At 26.0% G+C, this 13,331-nt stretch overlaps 1 protein-coding gene across 1 annotated transcript in view; it reads right to left on the minus strand.

The window, feature by feature from the left end:
- LOC136087324 (uncharacterized) overlaps nt 1-13,331 on the minus strand; it is a 184,821-nt gene that overhangs the window by 123,254 nt on the left and 48,236 nt on the right. Inside the window, exon 4 of the mRNA XM_065809750.1 lies at nt 8,338-8,532. Within this exon, the coding sequence (XP_065665822.1) occupies nt 8,338-8,532 (195 nt within the window). The remainder of the gene's footprint in view (nt 1-8,337; nt 8,533-13,331) is intronic.

A 13,331-nucleotide genomic window follows, 5' to 3' on the forward strand; every position in this document is an offset into this window, starting at 1 on the left:
ATAACATTTTTTGTTTGCATAAGCATGACATGCCCACAATTATAATTTGTTATTTGTGCTAAAGAATCTTCCTTTGTCATGGAAACTTCTCGTTGATTTGTGGCTCTTGGATCAAAATTTAAACAATTTGAAAGTTTTTTTTTTTTGTAAAATCTAAGGTATCTTTTAATAGAGGTTTTACTATTTCAATTTCACTTAATGTTGATGATCCATAGAGTTTTTGAACTTTTTTTGATCGTTTGAGTCATTTGTGAGGTTTTGATGTACATGTTTTATTGTCACCATTCTTTAAACTATGTTCATCATACCATAAAAGTACACCAACATGTTTACAGCAACCAGAGATTCTAAAGTTAAAATAGTAAATTTTTTAAAAGTAAAAATTGCAGAAAACAAATAAAAAAATCAATTTAATAATCAAAACATTAAAATCTTTCTATGAATATAAAAAGTTTCAAAATTTAAAAACATTTGCAGAAATAAGTTTTTCTTTAAACTAAGCTTCATAACAAAGATTTGAAATAATATTTATTTATCAATAAAATAAAGTTAGTTATTCAGACTGAAATAAAACCAAAAAATTGTCAAAAACTTTAATTTAGCAAAAATGTATTGTTTTGAAATAAATTTTAATAAACATACCCAGTTGCACAATCACAATCTGCAGATTTTATTTTACCATGCTTTTTGTTAATCAATACCTAAACATTATAAACAGGTTTGTTGCTTATTTGTTTAGGTAAACAATAGGCTGCAAGGTTGCAATACAATACGAGTCAGAGTTGATATTGTGATACCGAATATTGGGAAGATGCTCTGATTCAAATAAACTTTTAGCACCACTAAAAAACTTTTCTTTTTCTTTGGGTCTACAATTAATTTTGATGAAGTTTTTCTTTTTTCAACTTTTTATTTTTAAATTCATTTTCTTCATCCTGAGCACATTGCACTTGAACTTGCAAGTTCATACAATAAGCATATTAAGCATTCTTTGCTAAAGTTGCTTTGTTTCCGGTTTGATTATTTAGTTTTTTTTTGAGAAAAAGTTTTATAAAGTTATCTTCATTCATAGTGTTTGTTATTTGTTTGGAAAAACATTTCTTTGCTTTTAAAACTAAAGCTAAATTTTTATGACTAGCACAAAAATTTTTATCAAACTAATTTTCTTCTAAATCATTTGAATAATAAAGCAGAGACATTATTTGAAAGCAATTTACAGCCAAAAGCGTTTAATAAAAGTGCAAACAATCACTATTACCCCTTAAGCGGTACCAGAATGCAATACAATAAGTTTTCGGCAACTGGACTGGGAACAGATCTATTATAATAGATCTGTTCTTCAATAATTATTTAAGAAGTCGGTTACAAAGTCTAAAAACCAGTATATATTTTTACAAAAATAAGAACGAGAAAATTTTTACAAAAAATAAAAACGAGAAAAACTTATTTGCTTTAGATCTGATCAAACAGAAGTTAATACCGTTTATTGCTTACGCAGTTTTTTTAACCAAAACATGTCAAAAACTCTAAGAACAATTAACCAATTTAAGAAAAAAATTTAATAATGAATGCAATTTTTAGTGTAAATGAGTTTTTAATAAATATTTAGGTCATAATAAAAATGAAATAAAAAATTAAAAACTAACCACTTTAAAATTTAAAAAAGTTTTAAAGGTCGTTAAAATACACGAGGCAACCGGAATCAATTATGTCAATAGCAACACAGTAAATAACTGCTACAACGAGTTTTCTTATTTGATTAAATGTGTACAATATGTGTATTATGTAGATAATAAAATCTCATCTCCATCTTTCATAAAACAATAAATTTCTTTTTCATAGTTGTATTTGAGTAATCTTAACATCGAGGCAGATTTGGAAAACGAAAAAAAAAATATTTAATTGCTTAACGATATTTAAGTAAAATTAAACTTTTTTAATAATACAACTTGCTGATGGCCATGGATGATGGCGTAGTAAATGTTTCAAGGTATTATTAATGCTCTCTTTATCAAGTTCAAAATTCTTTAGTGGTTACGCTTTAATATGTTAAATTATAATTAATCATAATTTAATTTAATATTGTTAGTATTATTATTTGCTGACGACTACAGCTATTTTATGTCCAGAAAAAATAAAAAAGAATTATGTGGAAAAAACTTAAAAGTCAGAAAAAGTTTTTTGAATGGTTCAGAGCAAAAAAATTTTAAATAGATTTTACAAACTATTTTTGCATTGTATTATTTACAAAATATTTCTCGTGTATTTAGTACAACGGGTGGAAGGAATAAAAGGGGATATGGGATCTTTGGCCATATTTATATAACGGGGAGAAGTTTTAATAGGTTTAATAAGTTTTATAGTGTGGTGAGAAAGTGTGGAAAAGTGAAAGCCATTCTTGACAAGATTGAAGGTTGACGAAACATCATATTTATATATATATATATATATATATATATATATATATATATATATATATATATATATATATATATATATATATATATATATATATATATATATATATATATATATATATATATATATATATATATATATGTATGATATATAATATATATATAATATATATATTTTATTTTTAACGACGAGAATGAAGTGATAGGAAAAGTAAAAAAGGCTCATGGCAATATTTTACCAAAATGTTTATATACTAATGATAATATATCCATAATTAATGAGCAAAAAGATATTGCTGACTACTTTAATAACTTTTTTCAATATACATATATATATATATATATATATATATATATATATATATATATATATATATATATATATATATATATATATATATATATATATATATACATATATATATATATATATATATATATATATATATATATATATATATATATATATATATATATATATATATATATATATATATATATATATATGTATGATATATATATACATATATAAATATATATATGTATATATATATATATAAATTTGTATATGTATATATGTAAATATATGTAAATATATATAAATATTATATATATATATATTTATAATATATATATATATATACATAAATATATTTTATATATATATATATATATATATACATATTATATATATATATGATATATATATATACATATATAAATATATATATATAAATTTATATATGTATAAATGTATATATATATAAGTATATATATATATATATATACATATATATATATATATATATATATACATATATATATATATATATATATATATATATATATATATATATATATATATATATATATATATATATATATATATATATATGTATGCATATATATATATATATATATATACATATATATATATATAAGAATATATGTAAATATATATATATATATATTTTATATATATATATATATTTATAATTTATATATATATATGTATATATATATATATATATATATATATATATATATATATATATATATATATATATATATATATATATATATATATATATAAATATATATATATATATATATATATGTATATATAATATATATATATTTTATTTTTAACGATGAGAATGAAGTGATAGGAAAAGTAAAAAAGGCTCATGGCAATATTTTACCAAAATGTTTATATACTAATGATAATATATCCATAATTAATGAGCAAAAAGATATTGCTGACTACTTTAATAACTTTTTTCAAAAGGTTGGTAAGAACCTAAAAAACGAAGCATTTCCGGAAAACAAATTTTGTAATCATATCTGAGGGAAGTAGACTGTGTAATTGATGAGCTTGAGGTATCTCCCAAAGGACTTTGGTTTGGTTTTATTACAAAAATACCAAACAAAATTTACAGGTTTTGATTATATAAGTCCTAGAGTATTCAAAGAAATTTTTCATATTATTAAATACCCCTTAATTATTATATTTGAGCTTTCATTTAATAAAAGATTTTAACTTGACCGTTTCAAACTAGAAAGAGCGGTTAAATATTTAAATAGAGTGATATTTCAAAATAAATAAATAATAAATAAATAAAGATTTATTAGAACAAGTTAAAAAAAAAAAAGTACATGTTCTAAGGGGCATACAGGTCCAATAAATAGACACTGACAGTATGCCTTTAAATAAGAAAACAAAGTTCATAGGAACAAATATAGTTTATAATAGAAACATTCAAGATTTCATTCATTTACTTTTTAGACACAATGTTTATCGAAACTGCACAATTTTAATTTATTTCTAAAAATACAAATGTTATCAGCATTTACAGCTTCTGATGTCAGATTATTCCAGATATTTACAACTCGTTGAGAAAAAAAAAATTGCGAATGTTGAGTTGACATCGTTGCTTTCGAATCCTTAAAGTATGACCACGGGTATAATTATTATTGTTAATTTCGAAAAACAAGTTTTTAACTATGCAAACCAAATTATGCAAAATTTTGAAACATATGACTAAATCATGTTTTAAACGTCTGAGTTTCAGAGAATCCAAACCAAGCAACTGTAAGCTAGAATAGCTTAAACAACTAATATTAGCAATTTTTTTTGTGAATCGTTTTTGAATATTTACAATAGATTTATTTAACATAGTTTGGTGTGGCGACCAAACTCGAGAGCAATATTCAATAATTGGTCTTATATAAGTGGTAAATGCACGTACTAATATAATACGATTGCGAGTTTTAAAGCATTTTAAGATTAGGTATGCTCTAGTATTTGCTACATGAATGACTCTGGCATTGTGTTTTTTGTAGTTTTGGCGGGAGTCCATAATTACTCCAAGATCTTTTGGGTTAGATGACCAATCTAAAATACAATCACCTAACTTGTAATTAAAACTAATACTATGCAATGGAAAAAGTGCTATTCTGTGTGCAAAATATTTCTTTCTGGCAGTTGGCAATTGCCAAGTATCCGACCAAATAAGTATTCTATCAAGAGCAACAGTTAAATCGTGGCTATGATTTATATCGCGATACGAACTGTATAACTTTAAATCATCAGCAAAAAGTTTTACTGTACATTCAAGATTGTTTACTACAGAAGATAAGTTATTTATAAATAATAAGAACAAATTTGCTCCTAGCCCACTACCCTTAGGTACACCACTTACAATTCGAATTGGATCTGATAAAGCACTACTAATCTTTACCTGCTGAGATCTGTCTGTGAGAAATGCAGTGATCCACTTTAAAAGGTTACCACGAATATTGTATAATGAAAGTTTAAATATTAATTTTGAATGAGATACGGAATCAAACGCCTTCGGAAGTCGACATATATTACATCTGTAATCAGATGATTGTCAAGTGCGGTACTCAATCGTTAGTAGATTCTAAAAGATTCGTACATGTTGAACGTTTATTGAGGAAACGGTGCTGACTAGGAGATATTATGTTATATAAATTATCTAACTATAAACCTATTTCAATACTCCACATTTTTTTAAATTATAGAGTAAATAATGCATTATAAATCTTACAAACATATTTCAAATCACATCGTTCATATTAATAATTGATATAAATTTATCAAAGAGAACTCCACGTAAATAGCACTAAATAAATTAGTTAAAGATAGTTAAAAAAATTTTAACTACCACCAGTATACTTATTGGGGTTTTCATTGACTTCTCTAAAGACTTTGATACATTGGACCATGATGATGTGAAAGTTACTTTTCTGTGTTTATGTTCATTTTGTCAATGTTCCATACTTTACCAGATGATGTGGAAAAAAGGTTAACAAACTGAAGATACATGGCACATAACTTACAACGTTTTGATATGCATTTTAAAACCTTGCATTCATCGTTGATAAAAACTGGTTTCCTATTAAAACTTGATGTATTTATGTGTCTTAAAATATTTTTCGTTGATGTTGTAATAGTACAATAGAAGTATTTTCAAAAACTTATTTTAATAAATTGTCTAAAACAGACAGTTTTAGACAATTTATTAAAATCAGTTATTAGGTCATGAATTGAGTTTAGAAGCAGTTGAATTTTGGATATGTAAATGACATGATGATATACCTATCAGATATTCGAAATCTTTTATTTTAGAAAACATGAATTTTATTTTAAAGAACAATATTTTTTTTTTCTATAATGAGATTTTTAATCTATTAATCGGAACAGCTATTGAAACAAAAATGTCTCCACCTTATGCATATTTAGTAGTAAGATATCTTGAAGAAGTGAAAATATTTCCTTAAGTTTTGCCAAATTTCTCCAACACAATTGAATTCGAAAACATTCAAAACAATTTCAAAAGATACATGGATAATAATTTCGTTGTTTTACTAAAACCAATTAAAGTTAGTTTGCTGTTAAAGTGTCATGTAATACCAAATGTTAGTGTGATGTAATACCAAAAATATTATTTATTTTTACCATGTAATGGATGTGATGAAAAAACAATATACATTGGTAAAACTAGTAACCTAAGATGAATGCAGAACAGGTATTGGTTCAGATAAATTTGATCAGCATGTTTTCTATTGCCATAAAAATGAACCTTTTTTAAAACTATTTCCAATGTTAAAACTCTCAAACGAAAATACTTCTTATTTATGAAGTTCACCTTCATAAACAGGGACGTAAAACAATGAACATATAAACAGAATCGTAATTTTTACATTACTTTTAAAATTTAGAAAAAATTTTTTATATGATAATCTAATACATTTTGAAACTTTATTTTTTCATTAGAATAATAAACTCTGTCCAAACTATTTGTTCATTTAGAAAAACAATTTAAAACAGAATGCCCGTTACAACTTAGCTTTTTCTAATATGAGTCTATTCGGGAGATTTAAAGGCAAAAGTTCAACTTTTTTTAAAAGAGCACCTTAAATAACATAAAAAAACCTATGCTAAGCCAACAATATCTTCGAATATAAGAGCATTGTATAGAAAAGTATGGCATGAAAGTTCAAATAAATAAAAATAAAAAATAATAATAATAAAAAAATAACATAATCAACCATGGTAATGCCCCATCACTTATTACTATGCTGATTTGATTATGAGGAGGATTGATGAGAAACTCTTTGACAAATTTTTAGAGCAAATATCCTTCTCTAAAAGATTTATAGTTGAAATTTTTTTAATTCTTCATGGGCTAAAGGCCCAAGAAGAGAAAATGATGCAAGTTTATAATTTATAAATGCTATCCACCAAAATCAGGTTTACCTTTAACTATTCTGCTAATTCTATTGAAAAAATCATGGACCTGAATGTAATATAATAATCCATGGAACAATGCAGTTGTATCGACAGATACAACTGCTATGTTACATTAAAATTCACTTAACCCCTCATCAACAAAACTGCATAATTTATAGCTAAGCGTTTAGAGATAATAAAATTATATTGAACAACAACAACCTTTTCAAAAGCTAAAGCGATTATTACAAATTGTAAAAGTCCGAGTTCAAGATGATAAATTAACAGGTTTTTAAAAGGTTCTACGATAGTCGCGACACAATCTTCTTTAAAATAAATATAATTAAGAGAAAGTTTACGAATTATAACAATATTCGAAAAAGTTGGAAAACTTTTAACCAAATTATACATAAATACTGCAAAATTTTTAAAAAAAAATTTTACAGATAAATATATACTCGTTTAAATTTGATATTTAGAACTTTTTTTGTATGGATGTACTTGCACGTGTTTATTACAACGGGTGGGGTAACTTATATACCATATAAAGAAGATGTGGGAACTTTTTGTCCATATCTATAAAACGGATAGAAATTTAAACTTTGTAAATTTAACGTGAACAATGACTAAATGCTAGTATTTAATAACATTTTGGATTTTAATCGTTAAAAACAAATAATCAATTGCATAATATTTTTATGCGCCTTTATGCGCTGCATAATATTTTTATGCGTCTCGTATATATTATGTATTTAGAATCAAGTGTAAGAAGAATTTGAACAGAATTAATAATTTTAAGTGTTTGAGTTTAACCGGCCTAAAAGTTGGCCTCGAAAGTATTAAAAGTTTGAACTAGGTCTCAAAACTCCATCTGGATAATTTATTCATTGTGTTTTTTTATCAGTACAAATTTTTAACAAAAATAAATTATTTAACGTTAAACCAACTTTCATAGTTGACCTGGAATAACTCATTAATTTTTCCATTATTTCAAAAATAATTTTAACAAAAATATTTAGTAAATAAATTCAGTATATAAAATATCCAAACTTTAATATTCTATAAAAATTTCAACTTTTAAAATTTTATCAAATTTTAAATGTTGAATATATTTTACATTTTATCTTAGATTTTAATACCATAAAAAAAAAAAAAATGATATACTTTCATCATTTGAAATTAATCCAAACAAACTTGATACTACTTTCAGTACGGATGAAAGGACCACGCCATATGGACCCGCAAATACAGCAATTCCACCAATAATACCAAGTGCACCAACTACAATATCTTGCCATTTATTATTAGCTATACCATTATATAAAGTGATTGCTCCTCCACCAACAGACTCAATTGCGCCTAACAAAATAAACACTTGATAGAATAAATAACGTTATTAGAGGACCGAAGGTATGGAATAAAATACTTAAAACGAACTTAAAACACTGAGGCTGCAAAATAGAGACAGAATATGATTATTCAATCATATTTGTAAAGTACATGTGTGTTCTGTTTTATATGAACTTTTGTTTTTGTCTTGATTTGCTTTGTGCTTGAAGTTTAATATAAAAACTTAAGTTGTGCATAATAATTCAATGTTTAATCTTACATAATTATGTTTAAGTCAATAACTCATTACTTTTTTGTAATAAAATAAATACTTTAGTTATTATTGCAACTCTTTCATTTTTTTTTAATTTTGTTTAGTGAGTGTATGATTTTTTATAGAAAACTTTATATTTTTGAAATTAATCAAGGTGCATGGCGGTGACTCATACAAGTCTTCTTCTCGCCCTGCTATATTTTTATTTATTTATTTGGTATCTTAAAGATTGTATATTTACACGGCGAAAAAAAAAGAAATTAAAAAAAAAAAAGATAAATCGTTTTTCTAAAAACTAATATAACATAAATAAATTCTTAATCAGTTAAACAAACCCTGATTTGATCTATAGTTGAAATGCAGGAAATAATAATATAGCTTTTTAACGCAGGATAACCTGTAGAAGACCAAATGGTCTTGCATCAAGAAATCGCTTTATTTTAATTGTGATATTTATATACTTAATTTGCTAAAAAATTTTAATTCATATATAATAAAATATAAAGCATTCAAAAACAGATAAATACTGCATTTGATACACATGAATATATTACTACATGGCTTTTTTGTAATGAAGATATAAAACCATTAACAAAATGTAAATACATAAAGTCTAACATCTAGTTTGTTTTAAAGTTAACTTTAGGCTAGATTTAGTTTTTGGTTTAATATACGCTCGTAAAATTGTTTATGTTTAAAACAAATTTTTTTAGTAGTAATTTTAGAGACCATAGGTTATTTGTGTAATTGTAGTATTTTTTGATATGTTATAAAAAAATATGTTATATGTTATAAAATACTATTTGGGCTCTGGATTGTTGACCGTCCACGCACTGCCACGCCTCTCCTTATCGATACCTACTATATTCACCATGAATATAGTAGGCATCGATAGGGACCTATTACTATGTAACTATGGCCTACTATATTCACGGCCGCATATCTTAGATTTGTGAGGGGGAAAATAAGAGACCGATTTGGAGAATTGTCAAAGAAATTTTTTAAATCAATATACATTTATATCTATGTATTTATTTATGTATCTATGTACGCTTTAAAAAACATGTCAAGAAGAAACTCAAAGAAATCAAACAATAGGTAAATTTTATTAAACTGTATAAACAAATGCTATGCAACTGACATATTAGCAATTTTGATTTCACTTTTTTCTTTGCCTTTTTTTAAATGTTTTTAAGTTATTATTGGAAACCAAATCCTTTGGTAGTTTTTGTTTGTTATTAAAAAATACATTACCAAGAATTTTTGTTGAAAACGCAATTCCCCAACTCTTATGATTTTTACAAACAAATTTGCTTTTTGTTGCGTATTTATGTAACAGATATGTTGATGATTTAATGACTGGAATTGATATAGATGAAATTTCATTCTCAATTAAATCCAAAATAGCAAATACACTAGAAACAAAATCTGCAAGCTGTTTAAATGGAACAAATAGTCCTCCACATGACAATCGAGATAGATAAGAATAATTTTCAAGATCAATGTCTCCAGCTTTCAAACATGCTTTGCAGTTTTCACATTTAGACCTTTTCGACAGTTTTTTTGCAACATAACCTGTTAGAGTTGTTACCACTTCTTGACTATTATAATCAAGAGAACTTTCCATAATTTCTTCTATTCGATTTTCAAACAGTTCATCGAGTATTGTCATGGAAGGATGAATATCTGGTATTAGATTTTCTTCCCATAAGTTTTTATGCTCCGTGATTAAAGAAAGAACGACATGACAAAATTGTTTCTGAATTTAAAACTTCTCTTAAACTTACAAGAAATCTCCCCCCCCCCCACCTCATTTGCCTTTATTTTGAGACACGTCTCTCAATTGGATCACTTTGTAAACGAGCTGTCATCACCATCATATCCATCATTCAAGAGCTCCTCAACAAGCAATGCTTGAACACGTAAGGTATTTACAAATGCTGATGAAGTTTGAGTTGTGCGGGTGAATGCAGGTGAAAGAGACCACTAATTGATTTAATCAGCCAGAGCTTGGTAAAATATTATTTTATTGTCTCCTAATACAATAGCATTGCCAATAATATTTGGTAAAAGTCTTTGTTTAGAATCAGCGATTGTCCGCGAAGTGTTAAAAATAGTTAAAAAATTTGAAACATTTTTTCTATTTGGATAATAGCTTTATTAAGCCGCATTTGTAGTTTCATGTATTCTTGCTAATGCAAGAGGCACAATTCTACCTATCAGATCATTATCGTTATGGTAAATCTTAAATAAATTATCCCAACTAATATATGCTGATGGACAATCAATATTGATATATATGCATCATGGTATTTAATGTCTTGAAAAACAAATTCTTTACCATTTAATAAATTATTTCTAAGGTTTTTGACTAAATGCACACTATCATAAAACAAATGTCTTTTTTCCATGATTTTGTGGGTGAATATTAAAATATTTTGATTCAGACTTAAAAATTGTAACTAATGATGAGAATGCATTAACCTTAGTGAAATGATTGTCTGTAACTATACCACACACAGAAAACCCAGGACCTATTAAGTTTTTAAAGTTGTCAGCAATTTTTGTAATAACCTAATTCCAGAGAATGTGATTTCTGGAACTGCTTGAACAATAAAAGGAATAGATTTTTTAGTCCTATAATCATGAATGCGACAATTCCTTTGTACAAGTTACCTACTTTGTTAGCACGAGCATACTTTACTCCTTGATATTGTGTAATACATTTCATCTATCATCATAATACAATCAGGAGAAATTTTTCCTTTTTCACGTAGAAGTTTTAAAGCTTTTATAGAATTGATAACTCCTTGTTGAACTTTATTTAATAAAGATATTGATGGTAAAGGGAGCTTTTTAATTAATAGTATGTATGCCTGTAAGGATGTATATTTTAAAAGTAATGCATATTGAATCTCGGCTGAGTATCGTGGCCTGCGATGAGGCTGATAAAGCTCTCTATTTTTAATTTTATCTAAAACAGTGTCATCGTTTTCTAATGGTTAGTTTTTCATATAAGAAGGAAAATTTTCTAGCAAACTAATTTTATTAAGTTTTGCTTTGGACGTCAAAGAGAACTATTCTCTTTTAAGAGAACAAAATACTGTTTACACTCAAGTTTGCAACAACCCTAATCTCACTTAAACCAGAATTTGTATTTAAAGGCAAAGACAATTGTGTTAAGCTTAATCGTACAAAAAATGTGAAGTTCCAATAGGCATCTAAAGGGTCCTACTGATTGGAACATATGCTAAGTACAATAGATAATTTACCGAACAGGTACAATATTTTTACGCTTTAAAACTATGGAAATTATGTTGTAGATGATTGCAATGGTCATATCATGCCAGAAATCAAAGCTGCCTTTCTGAAGAAAGGCTACATTTTTGTTAGAAAAAGAAATAATGTTTACTGGGAGAAAAGTTTCTAGTATTTTGATTAGGAAAGCTTTTAGGAGAAAAGCTTCTTACTTTGGATGAAAGCTTCTATAAAGAGTTTTTGCCTTATTGGGAGAAAAGCTTCAAGCATTTTGATTAGAAAAGCCTTTGGGAGAAGAGCTTCATACATTTTTTGATGTTAACCCCAAGCCCAAGAAATTTGGAAGATCTCTAGGGGCTAGTTACACCTCCAAGAAGAAGTAAAAGCAAGGAAACAAAACTTATGAAACAGAGCCGGTAGATGAGGGAGACAAATTATTTGATTGTGAAGGTTAAAAATTAATTATAAATCAACAAGATGAATAGCACCAGTTACACAAGGAAAATGGTGCAAATGTAGAGACAGGTGCGATTGAGAATCAAGATGAACACAAGCAAGTTAATGTAAATACCGTTAGCTCTTTCAACATTTTATTAGGTAAATTATGTCAAGGCAATAATAGTTTAAAAATGGATGCTGTTTTTATGGATGAATTGCGAAAACATTTTTTAGTAATGCGGAAATATCTACTCAACTTATTCCACACCACACTATGTTTAAACGGAGCTATTAAACGCCGTGTTATAAAGAGGCGTATGGAAAACAACAACAACCTTAAATTAGACGCCAGTAAAGATGAACTGTCGGAAAATGCTGCGGAGCACCGCCACGAAAACGATTTAATTAAAAACATTTTTGAGGATCTGTTCAAATAAAAGGTTTACATTTGCTTTAATTTTTATATTAAATTTGCTAAAGTACATTTTTAAAATATTTATTTTATATTTTATAAATAATTTTTTTTTTTATATACATTGATAATAAAAACCGTTTTTTAAAAAAAATAATTCCGTTCATTTTCTTCTGAGAAATTATTTTTGTAGGTAGGGGGAATCAAATCTCTCTCCATTTGTAAGGAATGAAAAGGTTCCTATTATTAAAGAAACCCCCTTCTATTAAATTCGGAGACAAAATTCTTCTCCCTACTATCAATACAAACTTCTGTTTAATTATTATTATTATTTTTTTTTTTTTCTGAGGTTTAGAAAATGTCACACTAAAACTTTTATTACACTCCACTCCCCGTTTACTATACTTGAAATAAAAAGTCCGCCTCCCCCTATTTTGTTGTAACCCC

The sequence above is a fragment of the Hydra vulgaris genome, chromosome 11 (genome assembly GCF_038396675.1).
Source record: "Hydra vulgaris chromosome 11, alternate assembly HydraT2T_AEP".
Taxonomy (NCBI): domain Eukaryota; kingdom Metazoa; phylum Cnidaria; class Hydrozoa; order Anthoathecata; family Hydridae; genus Hydra; species Hydra vulgaris.